We start from the raw sequence: 20,583 nt of genomic DNA, 5'->3' as shown, positions 1-20,583 counted from the left end.
ACCTAGCAGTTTGAAAGCACACCAGTGCAAGCAGACAAATGGGTACCGCTGTGGCAGGAAGGTAAATGGTGTTTCTGTGCACTCTGGTTTCCATCATGGTGTCCCGTTATGCCAGAAGCGGTTTAGTCCTTCTGGCCACATGACCCGGAAAGCTGTCTGTGAACAAATGCTGGTTCCCTCGGCCTGAAAGCGAGATGAGTGCTGCAACCCCATAGTCGCCTTAGACTGGACTTCACCGTCCAGGGGTCCTTTACCTTTTTAGATAAAGGTGTGGCCCACCGGGCCAAAGTGGGTACCTCACTGCTGTCTTACTGTCTGATACCTTCTGAATTCTCTGCTCTTCCATTTGTGTCCCACATTTCCAACCAGCATAATTCTTTTGCTAGCTACTTCCAAAGACTTTGTGGAGGTGGCCAGTGGCTGACAGTGGGGATTTCGGCATTCCTGGACTCAAACAGGTTCAAGAAACCTGAAAGAGCAGAGGCTACACATGTCCTCCTTCTGCTAACTTTTTACTTGCCGTTAAAGAAAACATACATAAGGGTTGACTTCCAAAAGATATAAGCCCTCGTGGTCCAGCCTGCACAAAGTGCCTGGTCTTGCTGTTCCCAGGAAGTGTAATGGTATTAGTATGTAATATTGTTATATTTATAGTACTGAAAATTGTCACTTGTGACAGATGGATGACAGCAGCAAACTGAAATGCGGAGTGTCCCCCCACCCCATGTTGTTTTATTTGTCATTAGGTTGCTGTTTATTATGTTGCAATGAAATTGTCCATGTGATGGTTGATTGTGAGACATACTCCTTTTTCCTCTGTTGCAAGCTGCTTTGAGCTTGGTTCTTTTCGTGGAAAGGTGGCGTAGAAATAAAACGACGACGATAGACTTAAAGTGCGCTGCGGTAACATCTAGGTGATATGTGATGTCATCTCTAAACCATTACAATGGTACCTCAGGTTACAGACGCTTCAGGTTACAGACACTTCAGGTTACAGACTCCGCTAACCCAGAAATAGTACCTCAGGTTAAGAACTTTGCTTCAGGATAAGAACAGAAATCGTGCGGCAGCGGCAGCAGGAGGCCCCATTAGCTAAAGTGGTGCTTCAGGTTAAGAACAGTTTCAGGTTAAGAACGAACCTCCAGAATGAATTAAGTTCTTAACCTGAGGTACCACTGTAGTGATGAAAGGACATGAGTGGATTGAGCTTGCTAAACACGACAACGGCTGACCAAATCTTACCTGAGAGAACTGAGAATTTCAGGTGCAACAGGGATTGTGGTGTTGCCATTTGAGGCAGCAGTGGTGTTACATCTTAAGAAGCAGTGGGAAGTGGGGATGACTGCTATAAAATCCTGAGATCTGGAACACAGGCTTCCAAAACTGGAGAGAAGAAACCAGATTGCCTCCTCCTCACATATAAACACACTAAATTTGGATCTATTGGAGACTGGGGTGCTCTTTTTTCTTTTGACAGAATTTCCGTGGCTGCAGACCACTTGGTTCTTACCCAGGTGCCTCGCCTCCAGGATGGCTCCTCCAGGCAGCGTGGCAACAACATACAAAGAGAACCATTAACCTACACTAAGGAGGTTGAGGCTGCTCCGTTGGGGCAAGTGGGGCACTGCCCCACCGATCTCCATCTGCCTTCAGCCAGCTTCTGCCCATCCGCCTTCTCATTTATAGCCAATCCACCTGTATGTGGGCTTCACCTGCTGTTGGCTCTGACTCCATCTACAGTTTGGCCTCCTTGCCTTCCAGCCTACCTGATCTCAATCAGATGCTGGTGGCGCTGTGGTCTAAACCACTGAGCCCCTTGGGCTTGCCTATCAGAAGGTCGGCGGTTCAAATCCCCGCGATGGAGTGAGCTCCCGTTGCTCTGTCCCAGCTCCTGCCATCCTAGCAGTTCGAAAGCACGCCAGTGCAAGTAGATAAATAGGTACTGCTGTGGCAGGAAGGTAAACAGTGTTTCCGTGCGCTCTGGTTTCCATCACAGTGTCCTGAAAAGCTGTCTGTGGACAAGCGCCGGCTCCCTCAGCCTGAAAGCGAGATGAGCGCCGCAACCCCAGAGTCGACTTTGACCAGACCTAACCTTCCAGGGGTCCTTTTACCTTATCTGGTGTCAAGGGGGACTAGCTGCGAAGGGACTAAAGATGCATCAGAGCATAGCTGTCAACTTTCAGATTTGAAAATAAGGGATCAGCAGCCTCGAAAATAAGGGATCAGCAACCTCACCTGTCCCGGGGACAGTCTACGGGATATCTAACAATCCAGGATAGCAGCGGGAAGCAGCGGGAAACGGCACTGGAATAAGGGAATTTCCCACAAAAAAGGGGGAGGTTGACAGCTATGTATCAGAGAGGTGTGCCAGGTATTATTTCTAAAGGTCTACGCCAGTGTTTCCCAAACATAGGTATCCAGCTGTTTTTGAACTACAATTCCCATCATCCCTTACTTAGCTAGGGATGATGGGAGTTGTAGTCCAAAAAACCCAAGCTTGGGAAACACTGGTTTGCATCAAAGAGACCCCTGATGGGGGGGCAATAGATCCTGGGTTGTTTTTTTAAGCTCAGTAGATGTGAGCTGTGCAGCATTCATCAGGAGGTAACATGAAGAAGTAATACAAACCGATGGAAGCCTGTGTAGCGTTGATGGAGAACTATTGTTAAAGAAAGACAATGAAGGGGAAACCCCTAAAGGGTAATAACACCTCAGTAAGAGATGGCTTCCAGACAGAATTTACTGGGGAAAAAGAAACTGTTTCTGAACATACTTCATTTGCCGCTGGTGGATTTGTTCTGTGGGGGCGGAGGGGGCATGATTTCATCTTCCTGGAAGGAGGCAAATATCAGGGCAGTGATAATACTCCTGTGGAAGTGTATACTTTTTGAAAAGAAAAAAGAAAACAGGCTGCAAAGATATTTTCACTCTCCACATTAGTTGTCTAAATAAGTTAAGGCACACTACTAAGTCTCCCCAAAGTGGTTTTTTGTTTGGTCTCACGGTGGCCTATTGTGAAAAAATCCGAAGGAGGCTGAGTGGAATCCGTGATTTTAGACAAAGGCAGGTGTTTGCTTATTAACACCGCTGTCACTCGATCCCGCAGCAGCTTTTGATCACCTGGAGACAACCATATTCTGAGGAATAATGAATTTTGGCTTGGCTGCCCTCCAGGCGATTTATGATGCCCCTTCCGCCGACATCAAAACTAACAATTTAAGATGCAATTGCTTTTGCATAAGCCAAGGGATGAGGCGGGGGCTGTGTCCCCCCCCAACGCTAGCTGTTTTATTGATTGAGCCATTTGTGGGGTCCAAGTGGACTCAGAAGAGTGGAAAACCCCACCTCTTTGTGAATGGCACCGTCCAGTACTGTGCTGCTGTCTGTTGTTCAGGAGATAGCTAGAGTGTACGGGGCAGCCTCTCTGGGTTCAGAGCCAATTACAGCAAATCTTTGATGATATCTGTTCCAAGCTCAGTGCGGGAGGTGCTCTCAGACCTCACTGAGAATAATTATGTCTCATTGCTGAACTCACCTAAGATTCAAGTCCAAATGATCCACTTCTTTCACAATAAGATGAAAAGGGTGGCGGGAAATAATATTTGCTGGAGTGGCCAAAAGGGCAAAGACCATTCAGTAGACGATCAAGAAAAGAGTCACTGATTTAATCCCTCTGGATTTGACCTTATAAGTTCCAATGAAGGGGAAGGGTGTGTCTTGTTCCTCGCCCTCCCCATCCCCTTGTCATACCACTTGGATGAATTTTGGGACAGATCTTCTCTGACAGATATATTTTGGAAGGGGCAGTGTGGCAAGATGGACCGCAGAGACTATCTTCTGTGCGACATACAGTGGTACCTTGGTTCTCAAACTTAATCCGTTCCGGAAGCCCATTCCAAAACCAAAGCGTTCCAAAACCAAGGGGCGGTTTCCCACAGAAAGTAATGGAAAATGGATTCATCCATTCCAGACTTTTAAAAACAACCCCTCAAACAGCAATTTAACATGAATTTTACTATCTTACAAGAGCATTGATCCATAAAATGAAAGAAATAAACAATGTACTGTACAGTACTATAAAATAAACAAGACAGTATTGTAGATGATAAAAATAAAAATTATTATTTTTTCTTACCTGCACTGATGATAGTCATTGTTTTGATGGGGGGCTCTTATCCATTTCCGCAGTCACACAATCAGTCAATCAATCAATCAATCAATCAATGGCTCAAGTGGGTTCCACACAGTCACAAAAACAAATTAACTGAAAAAGCATTAAAAACAAAAGCACAAAATAAAGAGCAAAAACGAAAGCACCAAACTTAATCCGTTCCGGAAGTTCGTTTGCCTTCCGAAATGTTCAAAAACCAAGGCGCAGCTTCTGATTGGTGCAGGTGCCCTGGAAACAATAGCCGACAGCCGCAGCGGACGTTCGGCTTCTGAAAAACGTTCGAAAACTGGAACACTTACTTCCGGGTTTTTGGCATTTGAGAACCAAGGTGTTTGAAAACCAAGGTACCACCGTATCCCTTTCTTGCTTTTGACCTCAGATTGAGGGGCGGGAAGGAGGCTGAACTCCCATTTTTCATGTCTTGGCTCAATAAGATCTAAGGGAGCCTTGTGCTAGATAATCCCCAATCACAAATTAAAGGAAAGAAGAACCTGAGATATGTTGACATCTTTCTGCAAAAGCAGCTTCCACTTCCTAATTTTGTGGATTCAACATGGACCTCATACACTTGGCCACAGTGGGTGAAATCCATCTTTAATCTGTAGATCATATAGGAAAGGAGGAGGTTGTAAAATGGTTCCTGTGTTGATTCTTTGATGTGTCATTCTTTATTTTCACCCCATGTTTCTCACCTGGTTTCTTGTCGTCGTCCCCCCCCCCCCCGTATTTTGCAAAGTATACCTGCTAACCATTTTAATTTAGATACTACGAAACGTCTTCTTTGCTTGCTGCACAAAATGAAAAACATTCTGAAAATTAAATTCCCCCCCCCCAACCATTCTCTATCTTCGGCTCCTCCCCATTCTTTGCAAGCAATTTTCATTGACTTTTTCGGTAGCTGGGCTTTCAGACCAGAAGTCGTACAGTTGAGGAATAAGCAGCTGGTATTTAAAGGGGGCAGGAGAGAGAGAATAGGGCTAGACACTTTGTTGTTGTTGTTGTTGTTGTTGTTGTTGTTGTTGTTGTTGTTGTTGTTGTTGCTGTTGTTGTTTTCCCCATTCTTTATAATCACACTTTCATCCAGGGATGTCAAATAACTTACAGAAACATCATTCAGTCAAAAATCTAACAATAACATGCATCACAATCATTCTCCTCTTCATTATGCATAACAGTATATACTTTTGTCCCTACTCATTTATCCTAATTTCCCCCTCTTCCTCCCTCCCCCCTTTTTTAAAAAAAAGATATTTATTGAAAGTTTTTAAGATATAACAAAAAAAAGAAAAATAAACATACAAAATAAAAAACAGTTAAAAACACACATTAATTTTCAATAACATAACTTCCATACACTTATTTCCTCGGACCTCCTCATACCTCCCTTCTTTGTATTCCAGTTCGATTTGTTAGTTCAGCAAATCCTTACCATTAAACTTTTACCCATTTGTAAAACCTTTTTTTTTCATATCTCTTAAAGCATTACAGCTGGAAACCGCTTAGTTTCTATCCAACATCCTTCTAACATTCATTAATTTTACAATGTTTCTGTAAGTAGTCTTTAAATTTCTTCCAGTCTTCTTTCACCAACTCTTCTCCCTGGTCTCGGATTCTGCCCGTCATTTCTGCCAATTCCATGTAGTCAATCACCTTCATCTGCCATTCTTCCCTGGTGGGTAGATCTTGTGTCTTCCCTCCCCTTCCTCCCTCCCCTTTAACCCCCCCCCCAAAAAAAAATGTTCTCTCTCCAAATCTTTAACCATGTGCACAGATTATTCATTCTAATTCGGATGCTTGGGTTGGCTTCCCCTCATGCTATCCAATTCCTATAACTTATTCATTTATTCAAAATCTTTTGACAGTTGTCATTTGTGGAAAGGGTTACGTGCCCCTTCCTTCAGCCCGTTGATTCTCCCCTATAAATGTCCTCTGATCCCAAATTCCTGTACCTCTAGCTCAGTGTTTCCCAACCTTTTTTGGGCAAAGGCACACTTGTTTCATGAAAAAAATCTCGAGGCACACCACCATTACAGCCCCGTGACGTCAGCGCGCAGCGTCACGCCGGGAGGGACATGAATTGCTAGCAAATTACATAATCACCTCCTTGAGGGCTGGCTCATCTTCTCCGAAGGCAGAACCCCATTAATTAACAGCACAGACTCACACCATAGCCAAGACGAGGGGGGAAAACCTCAGTCATGCACAGTCATGCACATGTGGGGGCTAAATGAGGACGAAGACCGGGCAGAGAGCAGGGTTCAAATCACCCCACCTGGCCAGGACAATCCCTGGGTGCTCCCTTGGGCCACTCGCCTGACCCACCTCGCAGGGCTGTTGTTGCGAGGATAACACGGGGAGAACCACGCGCGCCCCCGGGAGCTCCTTGGAGGAGAAAGCGGGCGATGAATGCAATGCACGAAATATATGAGAGGCGACCGGGTTTTGCAGGTGAGGGGCCCCCGCCAGCCTCCGCTTCCAACACCCGGCGCAACGACGCCGAAGTTTCCCCCCGGGCTCGGCTCGGGGAGCAGCGCTGCTCCCCCCCGGCTCCCCTTCGCCCTCCCGGCTCTCTCTGCCGCCCACTGGGGACCCCCCTCACCTGCCAAGTCCGGAGCGCCGGTGGAAGTTGCATGCATGCATGCAGGGCGCCGCGTTGCCATTGCATTGCACTGCACTCCATGCAACGCCTGCACGCATGCATTGCCTTGCACGCCCGCCAAGGGGTCTCCCCATGGTCCGATGCGTCCCCTCCGGCGCGGATGCAGCATTGCAAAAATAACCCCCCCCCCCCGACGCAGCCCTACCTGGGGGGCAGCCTCCACCGCTCCGCGGGGATCCCCAGGCTCCATCCTGCCACCCGATCTCCGCGGGGGCGCAGGCAGGCTGCGCGGGGTCTGCACGGAAGAGCCCCTGCCCGCCCGGCCGCCGCCGCTGCGCTCATTCCATGGCCGGGAGAAGAGCGCTTCAAACAAAACGCCCGGCCCGCCAGGCCACGCTGGGAAACGAAGTTTGCGCACCCCGCGCGGGCGCGGAGCCCAAGGGCGAGGGGACTACGGATCCCAGCAGCCCCCGCGCCGGGGACGGAGGGGGAGAGGCCGGGTGCAGGGATGGAGGGATGGGTGGGCGAGCGAGTGAGTGAGTGGCAGCCGCCAAGCCTTGGCCGAGAGCCAGGAAGGGACTCCGCGGAGGAGGAGGAGGAGGGAGGGAACCCCAGGGGTCATCTAGTGACGGCGCCCCAATCAAAAATTTGACTTAAAAAAAAAAAATATTTCAAATTTTTTTATTTTTCCCGCGGCACACCAGGCAACATCTCGCGGCACACTAGTGTGCCACGGAACAGTGGTTGGGAAACACTGCTCTAGCTAATGTAGGTTTGACAGTGTGTTTTTCCAATACCACTTGGTTCTGCTTATAAAGGTACAGGACTCCTCTTAAGGATTTGGACTTGTTCCAAGCCTAAATCACTGTTAAAAAAAACAAAAACACTACAGAAAGATCGGGGTGAGGCTGCACCCCATATTTTTAAGCCCTGAGATTTGAACGACTTTTCTCAGGCGAGCATCAGGAGTCTTCCTGTTGCAACCAGCTAGATAGACAACCTTGTGAAGCTGGTAATAACATGGGCAGCTCTTCTGGTTGCAAGGTAACCTTGAACGCCAGCAGCCCCTTTCAATATGGCAGCTCTTCTGGTTGCCATAGTAACAGGTACGCCAGATGAGGCTCCTGTAGGCTCTCAAAATCTCAAGGCCCCAACAGCCAAGGCCGCTTTTAAATGCTAAAAGGTTAGAAAGACTTGTGCAAAAGGCTCCACTGCAATAAAAGAGATGTCATAGGGTCTGCCTGGCAGATTTTAAATTCTTCCTTCAGTTTGGTTGCTTCTGTTATCCATGTGTGCTTAACTGCAGTTAATAACTGCCGTATCCATTTCCTTATTGTGGCTACTGAGATTTGGGATGAGAAACTTGCAGAACAACCTTAAGGATTTACTCAGAAGTAATCAGCCTTGAGTTCAATACGGCTTACTCTGTAGTAAGCCTGTTAAGGATTTGCAATCATCTCATTTGTCAACTACCGAGATCTGGCTGATCCAAACATAGTTATTTTTGTAATTTAGTAACTTCTTTTAATCAGACCTACAAAAAAATTTAAAGATGAGTACAAAATATACACTCAAAAATAGAATTGTTAATGCCTATAAATAACAAATATAGATGCATTGATACATTAGATGTTAAGAAATATTGATATTTAGCATCAGCTGAACTCAGGTATTAATGCTGAATTGATTAAAACTTCAGTAGTGAAAAAAGTGTCATCTTCTACCATCATATATTGTATTTCAGCATAGGATACAAGTGGTTGCATTCAGCTACTTTTTACTCAGGAGTAGGCCCATTGAAATTAAAGGACATAAATTAGTTATAGTCATTAATTTCAGCACGGATACTTTGAGTAGCAGTTGGTTGAGTACAACCCATCAAAATATTTGTGTTCATATCCTTTAATAATGTCAGATTTCACTTGGAAATGCTTCTAGCATGTATTACCTGCCATACTCTCGATATTTACATCATTTAAAAGCTAAAAGTGGGATTTAGCTTGCTTAGCTTGCCGTGGAAAAGAGCAAATATCTTGTTAAATAGTGGGTTGACATAGCAGCCGGCACAGCGATTTCTTCAAGTAGCTCTTTATTAAGATAAGCTGGAATAGAACTGACTGCGAACAGCTCAGCCGGCCTGTATTTATAGGCAGCCGGCTGTCAACATTGTAACCACAACAGCTCAGAGTTCCCGCCTAAACTAACTGCCGCGGACCTGAGTGAAAACTATCTACAGACCTGAGTGAAAACTATATACAGTATCCCCCTGTTGGCCCAGGGTGAAACTACACTACATAACATATCTCTAGGGATATTATTGTGAGGCCTTAGGCATGAACTACCAAACAACTCAACTTTATCTTCATCCGTAAGCTTCTGAGAACCTGCTAAACAGCAAAACAAAAAAACGACAACCCTCTGCTTTCTGATCTTTTAGCCTCGGTTTTGCAGGAAGAACACAGATGTCATATCATGCAAAGCCGTTTTGCTTTGCTCTCCATGAATCTACCGTACTTTTTCTTGAAGTCAGTGCTGTTCAGGCAATCCTAGGGAATAAAAAATAGGCCAGAATAAAAAAAAGTAAAAATGGGAGATCTCCCCTCTCAAAGCAAGTCTGTGTCGCGTGACGAAGGCGAAGGTTCAACCCCTGCGCATGGATGCCGTCACTGGCTGCTGAGTGATCGGAAAATGTTTCCCCAGCTTGGTGTTTCCTCTTTTTTTGGAGGGGGAGGAAAGAAAACTGGTGCATTACAAGTCTCCAGCGCTGTCAGTGAGCCTGTGTACAGCCTTGTCGAGAGATGAGTTCTAACCACTAACCTTTCTGTGGGAGAAGTGGGAAGGCGTTGGGTTGAGCAAGAGCACTTGCCACTTCCATCACATGTGCATGCAATTTCCTGGTGCAACTGACATACCGTATTTTTCGCCCCATAGGACGCACCGGCCCATAGGACGCACCTAGTTTTTTGGGGGGGAAATAAAGGGGGGGAATTTTATTTTTCCCCCAGGTGCGCTGCGCTAATCCTGAAGCTTGGGGCGTGCGGAGCTCAGCGCGCCCCAAGCTTCTGGGTGCCGGCAAGGTCTCCGCTAGCCGTGGGAGAGCCGTGCAGCTCTCCCAGGGCTAGCGGACCGCTGCGCTAATCCCGAAGCTTGAGGCGTGCGGAGCTCAGCGCGCCCCAAGCTTCTGGGTGCTGGCAAGGTCTCCGCTAGCCGTGGGAGAGCCGCGCGACTTCGCGCGGCTCTCCCACAGCTAGTGGACCGCTGCATCAATCCCGAAGCTTGGGGCGTGTGGAGCTCAGCGCGCCCCAAGCTTCTGGGTGCAGGCAAGCTCTCCGCTAGCCCTGGGAGAGCTGGGTCTCCCACAGCTAGCGAATAGCTTCCTGAAGCCTGGAGAGCGAGAGGGGTCGGTGCGCACCGACCCCCCTCGCTCTCCAGGCTTCAGCGAAAGCCTGCATTCGCCCCATAGGACGCACACACATTTCCCCTTCATTTTTGGAGGGGGAAAAGTGCGTCTTATAGGGCGAAAAATACGGTACATACTGATTTCATCCAAACAAGTCGAGGGGCCTGGGAGTTCCCTTTTGTTCCAGTATGTTGTGGCGAAAGGGAAACATTAGCAACCCATGAGTATTCGTGTTGTTGGGGAATCCTGGCTTTTTGTATCACCCATGTCAGGCATTTCGGTTTTGTACAATGTAGTTGATCTGGGTCATCCCAAGGGAGGGATTTGCTTGTTTTTAGGAAGGTTGCAATATTGCGTCCTGGGTATTGGTTCCCCACTGTATCTTTAAAAAAAATATATTTTAATTTTATACATTTCAATAATTTTTACAATCATTTCAACATTTCGAAACTCAACTTCCTTCCCCCTCTTTCTGCAGTTCCCGGAATTTATTTTTTATATTTCTTGCATATTCCAAATTAACATAACTTAATCATTTATTCATCTGCTTTGAATGTGTACTCCTATAAAACTGCAGGTTACTACAATATCCCTGCCAATGTTCTTACCTGTTTACAATTTGTTTGTAAATATTCAATAAACCATTTCCATTCTTTTATTTAAAAGTTTGTTATCTTGATTTCTTATTTTTCTGGTAAGTTTCACCATTTATGCGTACTCGACAAGTTTTTGTATCCATTATTTTTTCGCCGGGACTTCTTATTCTTTCCATTTTTGGGCAAATTACATTCTTGCCGCTGTAGTTGCATACATGAATAAATTTCTATACAGTTTGGGTAGCTCTTCCCCTATAATTCCTGAAAGGAAAGCTTCTGGGTGTGTGTGTTGTTTTTTACAAGAGTTATTTTAACATCTTTTTCAATTCTTTATCATTTCCCAGCAAGCTTTAACTTTACTGCAAGACCACCACATATGATAGAAAGGTGGCGCTGTGGGTTAAACACAGAGCCTAGGACTTGCTGATCAGAAGGTCAGCGGTTTGAATCCCCGTGACGGGGTGAGCTCCCGTTGCTCGGTCCCTGCTCCTGCCAACCTAGCAGTTCAAAAGCACGTCAAAGTGCAAGTAGATAAATAGGTACCGCTCCGGCGGGAAGGTAAATGGTGTTTCCGTGCGCTGCTCTGGTTCGCCAGAAGCAGCTTAGTCATGCTGGCCACATGACCCGGAAGCTGTATGCTGACTCCCTCGGCCAATAAAGCGAGATGAGCGCCGCAGCCCCAGAGTCGGCCACGACTGGACCTAATGGTCAGGGGTCCCTTTACCTTTACCTTACCTTCTTTGCATTTCCAACACTTATTTGATTTCAATTTACACATTTTTGCCAATTACTTGTTGTTAGATACCATTGTTTAACATTTGCATATACAGTCGTACTTTGATTCGCAAACGCCTTGCAAATCGAATGTTTTGGCTCCTGAATGCCACAAACCCGTACGTGAGTGTTCAGGTTTGCAAAAGTTCTTTGGAATCCGAGCGTCCTTCTGCGACTTCCGATTGGCTCCAGGAGCTTCCTGCAGCCAATCGGAAGCCGTGCCTTAGTTTCCAAATGATTTGGAAGTCGAATGGACTTTCGGAACGGATTCCATTCAACTTCCGAGGTACCACTGTAGTTTTCTCTTAAACCATAGCATGTTGTGAATTTTATATCCGTATTTCACAATCATTCCTGTGCTTCCATATCTATATTATAGCCAATGTCTATTGTCTATTGTCACTGAGGATTTTACTTACTCATCCTTTGTCTCCCATTCCAATAATATCTTATACATATTAGACAGCACTTTTACATTTACTTTTACATTACATTACATTACATTACATTACATTACATTACATTGTACATTACATTACAATGTACATTACATTACATTACATTCCAACAGGTATCTCTCCAGTTGTGATGTTTGATCCCCCTGTATCTTTTAATCTGGAAGACCAAGAGATCATGCCATCTTCTTCCCATTTCCCTCCTCACATGTCATCCTTCTCCCGCACCTGCTTTCAGTGATGGCATCCTTTGCCTGCTACAAAAATGTGTCATGCAGTGGAGAATGGCGGTTGTAGTGGGAGAAGCCACAGGTTATTTGCTTTTGAGTTAGTGGTCGATTTTAAACATGCAAGGGAAATCCCTGGGCTGCAGCCTAGTAACTTTAGCATTGAGGATCTGGTGAATGATAAAAGTAGGGTTTAGAAAAAGTTGTTAGCTGTGCAACGCCCTCCCACCAGATGTCAAAGAGAAAAATAACTACCAAACTTTTAGAAGACATCTGAAGGCAGCCCTGTTTAGGGAAGCTTTTAATGTTTAAAAGGTTATTGTATTTTAGGGTTTTGTTGGAAGCCGCCCAGAGTGGCTGGGGAAACCCAGCCAGATGGGCGGGGTATAAAGAATAAATTTAAAAAAAAATTGGGCAGGAGAGAGAGGCGAAGCAGTTTACAATCTCTGGCAAATTTTTGTTATATAAATATCTTGAGATGCTACGAGGCCACCCTTTGGGGAAGCAATGTGGCTTTTCCCTGCAGCTTTCAGTAGCTTCCCATTTAACATCTTGTTGTCTTTTTCCTCTTCTGACTTGTAGGTAATGTGTTGATTTTCCTGTTCATGCAGAAGGTCCCAAACCTTTCCTAGCCATTATTTTGTTGCCTGTGTTCTTTATAGATAGATATAGATATAGATATTTTATTGGAAGAATTTACCGTATTTTTCGGACTATTGGACGCACCGGTCCATAGGACGCACCTAGATTTGGGGGGGGGGGAAATAAAGGGGAAAAAAATTTATCCCCCCCCCCGCCAGGCGCGGGGCTGGGGCGGGGAAGCCCGAGCTTCCCCCTCCCCCAGAACGGGACTCAGAGCCATGCCGAAGCTGCACGCAGCTTTGGCATCGCTCTGGGAGCTTGCGGGGCTGGGGGAGGAGGAAGCCTTCCGCCAGCCTCCAAACCAAGTCGGGGGACAGCGGGAATGGCGCGCTATTCCGCGACCTGATCTGGAGGCTGGGGGTGGGAGAAGCAAGCCTGCTTCTCCCCCCCACCATCCCCACAACCTCCAGATCAGGTCGGGGAATCGCGGGATGGCAGCGCTCCGCCATCCCGCTATTCCACGACCTGATCTGGAGGTTGTGGGGATGGTGGGGGGGAGAAGCAGGCTTGCTTCTCCCACCCCCAGCCTCCAGATCAGGTCGTGGAATAGCGGGATGGCGGAGCGCTGCCATCCCGCGATTCCCCGACCTGATCTGGAGGTTGTGGGGCTGGTGGGGGGGAGAAGCAGGCTTGCTTCTCCCACCCCCAGCCTCCAGATCAGGTCGTGGAATAGCGGGATGGCGGAGCGCTGCCATCGCGCGATTCCCCGACCTGATCTGGAGGTTGTGGGGATGGTGGGGGGGGGGGAGAAGCAGGCTTGCTTCTCCCACCCCCAGCCTCCAGATCAGGTCGTGGAATAGCGGGATGGCAGAGCGCTGCCATCCCGCGATTCCCCGACCTGATCTGGAGGTTGTGGGGATGGTGGGGGGGAGAAGCAGGCTTGCTTCTCCCACCCCCAGCCTCCAGATCAGGTCGTGGAATAGCGGGATGGCAGAGCGCTGCCATCCCGCGATTCCCCGACCTGATCTGGAGGTTGTGGGGATGGTGGGGGGGAGAAGCAGGCTTCGCCATCCCCCTATCCCCCGAGCTTGTGGGGCTGGGGGGGAGAAGCAGGCTTGCTTCTCCCCCCGCCAGCCTCCAGATCAGGTCGGGGAATAGCGGGGTGGCGGCTCTGCACCTCCCCGCTGTCCCCAGCTTTGGGGTGCAGGCTGCTGCCCGCAAGCCTTGCGAGCCCGCGGGACATCCCGCCGGGCTTGCAAGACTTGGGATTTATTTATTTATTTATTTTATTTATTTATTTATTTATTTACGGCTATTAGCCCATAAACAAGACTTGGGATAGCTTCCTGAAGCCTGGAGAGTGAGAGGGGTCGGTGCGCACGGACCCCTCTCGCTCTCCAGGCTTCAGCAAAAGCCTGCATTCGCACCATAGGACGCACACACATTTCCCCTTCATTTTTGGAGGGGAAAAAGTGCGTCCTATAGTGCGAAAAATACGGTAATTTATATTAAAAAAGTGGTGAAAAGAAAAATCTGAATGAAAATAAAAGGAAAATGCTGACTTCCATTTCCATACTTTAGTATAAAAATGTGTATAGTCTTATTATCCTAATACAATTTTTTTTAATCAATAACAGAATATATTCTGTATAAAGCCATTCCAACTATCATTATATTTATCCAAATAAAGTCTGTATCTATAAGCAGTCTGTTCATATGTTGCTAATATTGTCATGTTGTCAAGCCATTGATTAAGGGGAATCGTTTTTCTATTCTTCCAGTTCATCAGTCTCAGTTTTTTAGCCACCATTAAGGCGCATAGAATCCTTTTTTTTTTTTTTGCTGTTCCGTCACTTTCCATACAATAGGTATATAGTTCAAAAGAACGTTCACCTTTGAAAATCTTAACTTGTTCTGTTAGCATCTTACTTATATAGTCCTGCTCTCTTTCCCAAAACCTAATAAGTATAGGACATTATAAAAGCATGTGCTTCAAAGAAGCATTATCCATATTATGTATCCAGTGTTCTTTGTGACAATCCCATATTTTAAACTAAAATGAGTTTGTTGTTTTTTGTTTAAAAGGGATGAGTCCCAGAAAAAATCAGTATAGAAAAGGGGGGGGGGAGTCTAAATTCTTGGGAATAGATGCGTGAGCAAACAGTATCCTTCTTTGAGAAAAACACCGATATCGAAGCGTTCTATATTGCTTTAGAAAGAGGGGAGAAAAGTTAAATAAGTGCCGTGCCTTGCTTCCATCATCAGCTCTGTTCTGAATTCTCCCTCTTCAGTTGTTATTTGCAGCTTTTATCAAACCTTCAGAGTGGTTAAAAGGTGCATCTTATATACTGACCGCATCTGTAATATAGTCATTTTTTTCTTTCCTTCTTGTCCTTTAGAATTCCATGAACTTGCCGCCAGACAAAATGAAGCTATTGAGCCAGTATGACAATGAAAAGAAATGGGAGTTGATCTGTGACCAGGTAAAAGACCAGAGTGGCCATTCTTTTCATTTCTTTTCTAAGTACCGTATTTTTCACCCCACAGGACACACTTTTCCCCCTCCAAAAATGAAGGGGAAATGTGTGTGCGTCCTATGGGGCAAATGCAGGCTTCAGGAAGCTATCCGCAAGCCTTGCAAGCCCGGCAGGAGGTCCCACCGGGTGCGTGAGGCTTGGGGCGGCAGCCTGCCGCCCGAAGCACGGGGAGCCCTTCGGAGGGCTCCCCGTGCTTCGGGTGGGTGTCCGCAAGGCTTGGGGCGGCAGCCACGGCTGGGGGAGGGAAATAATTTTTTTTATTCATTCCCCCCCCCAAAAAAAACCACGAGGTGCGTCCTATGGGATGGTGCGCCCTATAGGACGAAAAATACGGTAATTCTATATGTTGCATTGTGAATCGGCCTTAAACGGCCATAGCTCTCAGAGTTGAGGAATAGGAAACGGCACATACTACCGTGGTCCAGTTTGTCCCTGCTCTGCGGTTTTCATGACCACCTTAAAATTCTGGCAATAGATTTTGGGTTTTGGTTTTGAAATAATTTTCATTAAATTTTACACAAATTTTCCAACACAACATCTGCAACACAGCGTAACAAATCCTTGGCTACCATAGCCTAGGACTTCCATCAACCCCTTCTAATGGTTTTCTAAGTTCCTTTCTAATTATGCATTTTATCACTATGCTTATTGTTTAAAATGCAACCTTACACCAGCTCATATTAGTACTTCTCACAATAATTTGGATAGTCCTCCTTACAAAACTTCTTGCAACCCTACAAGCGATGCTAAGTACGGTGGTACCTCGGGTTACAGACGCTTCAGGTTACAGACTCTGCTAACCCAGAAATGGTACCTCAGGTTAAGAACTTTACCTCAGGATGAGAACAGAAATCGCACTGCGGCAGCGGGAAGCCTCATTAGCTAAAGTGGTACCTCAGGTTATGAACAGTCCGGCCCACCACAAGGTCTGAGGGACAGTGGATCGGCTGAAAAAGTTTTCTGACCCCTGCTCTGGAGAGATGTGCACCCCCAAAAAAAATATTCTATCTCCAGCCTGAGAGTTATCCTTTCCTTTTTCTAAGGATCCAGGAACAAGTTCATCAATAGGAGTATAGCATCTAGATCAAGGGAAGTAATAGTGCCACTGTATTCTGCTCTGGTCAGACCTCACCTGGAGTACTGTGTCCAGTTCTGGGCACCACAGTTCAAGAAGGATGCTGACAAACTGGAATGTGTCCAGAGGAGGGCAACCAAAATGGTCAAAGGCCTGGAAACGATGCCTTATGAGGAACGGCTAAGGGAGCTGGGCATGTTTAGCCTGGAGAAGAGGCGGTTAAGGGGTGATATGATAGCCATGTTCAAATATATAAAAGGATGTCACATAGAGGAGGGAGAAAGGTTGTTTTCTGCTGCTCCAGAGAAGCGGACACGGAGCAATGGATCCAAACTACAAGAAAGAAGATTCCACCTAAACATTAGGAAGAACTTCCTGACAGTAAGAGCTATTCGACAGTGGAATTTGCTGCCAAGGAGTGTGGTGGAGTCTCCTTCTTTGGAGGTCTTTAAGCAGAGGCTTGACAACCATATGTCAGGAGTGCTCTGATGGTGTTTCCTGCTTGGCAGGGGGTTGGACTCAATGGCCCTTGTGGTCTCTTCCAACTCTATGATTCTATGATTCTATGATTCTAAGTCGTTCAAAGGCAGGGTCACTTTTCAGCAGGAGCTGCTGGCAGAGAGAGAAAATATGGCACCCGTTCATGCTGTGAAGCTATATATTTCTCGCTTAATAAAGGAACAGGCTTGTGAATGATGCCGAGAAGACAGGGGGAAAAGGGGAGAGGAGTGACTCATGTGAGCTGTGCAGATGTCTGTGTGGGATTCAGCCCTTCACAGATCTGCGAAGACAGCTCTGCCACAGGGGATGTGGCATCTGAAATAGAAACTCCTGGCAACCTCAAGGTGTTTGCTGAGTGAGTGGGCAGCGGGGAAGGAGTAGGCAGCCCTGTCCCCGACTCGCTCAGGCGAAAATGGGTCACAAGGCCCTGTGTCACCCTTGGGCCCATCCGCTGCGCCTTGTGATTTGCAGCATGCGCCATTGAGTGACGGACGAGGAGGGAAAGAGTTGGTCTCTCCGGAATCACGTAGGATGTGGCAGGGAGTGTGGGGAAACGACCAGTTTCCTCTTCGCGGCTGTTTTATTTGCTAAGAAAAAAGTGTGCAACTGTATGTGTGAGTGCGGCTGTGGAGAAACGAGGGGAAGGGAGCGCAAGAGGCCGGTGGTAGGAAATGGGGAGTGCCTGAGGAAGGCAGAAAACAGAGAAGGGGCCCTACCGTGTGGCAAGGTTAGCTTAAGCTGCCTCAGGTGCTATAAAAGTCAATGCGGAGGGAAGCACGCAGATCAGATCCGCAGACACAAGCTACTATAAAAGTCAATACGAAGGAATTACTAATATTATTATTAAGCACACAGATCAGATCTGCAGGCACAACCTAGTATAAAAGTCAATACGAAGGAATTACTAATATTATTATTAAGCACACAGATCAGATCTGCAGGCACAACCTAGTATAAAAGTCAATGTGGAGGGAAGCACACAGGTCAGATCCGCAGGCACAACCTAGTATAAAAGTCAATACAGTGGTACCTCGGGTTACATACATTTCAGGTTACATACGCTTCAGGTTACAGACTCCGCTAACCCAGAAATAGTACCTCAGGTTAAGAACTTTGCTTCAGGATGAGAACAGAAATTGTTCTCCGGTAGCGCGGCTGCAGCAGGAGGCCCCATTAGCTAAAGTGGTGCTTCAGGTTAAGAACAGTTTCAGGTTAAGAACGGACCTCCGAAACAAATTAAGTACTTAACCCGAGGTACCACTGTACAGAGGGAAGCACACAGATTAGATCCACAGGCATGACCTACTATAAAAGTCAATGTGGAGGGAAGCACTCAGGCCAGATCCACAGGCACAACCTAGTATAAAAGTCAATACAGAGGGAAGCCCACAGATCAGATCCGCAGGCACGACCTATAAAAGTCAATGTAAAGGGAAGCACATAGGCCAGATCCCTCCTACTAGGATGTTCTCCTGCACAAGCCCCATTGAAATGACAGGAGCACTACCATGTGACTTAAACCCTTCACGGCTTCAGAGTTTCAAAGCTGTCAGGGAAGAAACTGGCATCCATCTTTAATCAGTTTAATCCAACTGCCGTTCTACGTTCAGTTACTATTTCCAGGGGCAAGCAAGCTCCAGGCTGCTTAAAATGGCTGCTGTCGCCTTATTAGCTGCATGTGTGGAATAGCTGTCCACCACCTGTCTTTCTGCCCCAAAATCTGTTTGAAATTTCACAAGCCAGAATATACAAAACAAATTTATACAGAGCCTCGTGGATTATTTAGTTTGGAGAATCCCCCAAAAAGTAAAATAAGTTGCTTCATTAAAAAAAAAGGTTCTGGCAACTGGTCCTAAAATAATAATACTAAAACGATAATTACTAAAATAATATTTATTATATTAACAAAAACAGCAACAACTGTCCAGGTTGGCAGCTTCCTGGTTAAGTGGCAGATTTATCCGAGACCGATTTGTTTGGAATAGCCCTCAGAATTTGTATCTAACGTAGTCTTACTCTGTTGTAATAGAAACATGGAACGATGGGTGTTTATAGTTTCAAATTCAAAAAATAAATAAACTATGTATTCACTTTAAAAGATTTACATACCACCCACATTCCAGGGCAGTTTACCAAATATATTAAAACCACATATATTAAAAGCAATGATTATTCAAAAATCACCATTTATAGCGAGCCACAGTAGAAAATTAACAGAACATTTCACAAAAAGCTAGGATTGAAATCGGCTAATGTTGTGACAAGAAAAATGAGCCTTAAGCAGAGGTCGAAACACAATTAAGCTTGGTGCTTTAAAGTTTGTGCTTTGAGTTGTGGGTGGGGGCATTTGAAGGAATCTCTTGGACATGATGGGTTGCCTCCCCACATGGGGACTGTTTCAGAATAAAGCCTCTGCATGACAACCTGAGTTGGTATACTTCTCACATAGAGTTGACAGTATGGCTCATCCATACTTCCTTCTGCTCCCACCCCCTGCCCCATGAAGACCTGTTCTTTTACAACAAGAAGGCGCCCTACTCCCGGAGACGTATAGATGTTTAAAAGCTTGGCCTAATTTTGCAGCTGCCCCTTACTTAACTAACATCACTAACAAAGCCTATAGATGGGCTTTCTCTAGAGCCCGCTTTGAGACAATGCCCTCAGCAGTGCTGTATGGCAAATTCACGCGGGCTCCAATGCATGCGCGTCTCTGCCCTTGTATGTCTAATAAGGTAGAATCTGTCACACACATTCTTCTATCTTGCGAATTTTATAGTGAAGAACGAGTTCAACTTATTTTACCGCTTCTATCAAAATTTATACCCCTTCAATATTATTTGGAATCCTCCCCTGAAATTCTTCGAAAATACCTCCTGGAAGATTCCTCAAGCTCAATATCATATGAGGTGGCTAAATTTTGCACTTTAGTAATTAGGAAGCGTAAATCTCTTCTGTTGAATGGCACACTGCGAAGTTCCCTTGTGTAACCTTTTTCCTTTTCTGAGGTTGTTGCTGATTTCTTGTTGTCTGATCTTGTGGTGTTTAGTGTCACTGGCTTTGGCCGCAATAAACTTGAACTTGAAGGAATCTCTTGGACATGATGGGTTGCCTCCCCACATGGGGACTGTTTCAGAATAAAGCCTCTGCATGACAACCTGAGTTGGTATACTTCTCACATAGAGTTGACAGTATGGCTCATCCATACTTCCTTCTGCTCCCACCCCCTGCCCCATGAAGACCTGTTCTTTAGTGCTGAATCGGAACAAACAGCAATCGAGTTTTCAGTGAGTGGATTTCCGTTCGTTCCGATTTAGCACTAGGGAAGGAGTTTTCCAGAGCAAAGCACTAGGGCAATGGCAAGTGGACTCGTGCTTTCTAGGTGCGAGACATGCGGAAGTGGGGACGAGCCCTAAGTCTCTCATGTTTGTGGGACTTAGAGTGGGGTTAAAAAGTTTAGCCCTGTTCTAAAACTTAGAAAAAAACAAAACACAGCATTGCTTAACTCAATGCTTTAGGGAATAAACAGGTGAGGAGATCAGCTGATAGTCACAATACATACACAGTCCTTCTTGTGCAACACACTGTGTCACAAGGATGGTGGTGCAACACAATTGTCGTAGGAGGAAGAGCTGCTAGCGGCTTTCTGCACAGGACTAGAAGCTTTTA

General features: G+C 46.1%; 1 protein-coding gene across 7 annotated transcripts in view; it reads left to right on the top strand.

Annotated features, from left to right (window-relative positions):
* Window positions 1–20,583, top strand: part of FMNL1 (formin like 1) — a 115,516-nt gene that overhangs the window by 35,389 nt on the left and 59,544 nt on the right. For all 7 annotated transcript variants that reach the window (XM_081166123.1, XM_081166128.1, XM_081166122.1 and 4 more), the window contains exon 2: window positions 15,204–15,287. In XM_081166123.1, coding sequence (XP_081022249.1) covers window positions 15,204–15,287 — 84 coding nt within the window. The remainder of the gene's footprint in view (window positions 1–15,203; window positions 15,288–20,583) is intronic.

This window comes from Podarcis bocagei, assembly GCF_964188305.1.
Source record: "Podarcis bocagei genome assembly, chromosome: 13".
In the NCBI taxonomy this organism is placed as follows: domain Eukaryota; kingdom Metazoa; phylum Chordata; class Lepidosauria; order Squamata; family Lacertidae; genus Podarcis; species Podarcis bocagei.
This window is presented reverse-complemented; position numbering and strand designations above follow the sequence as displayed.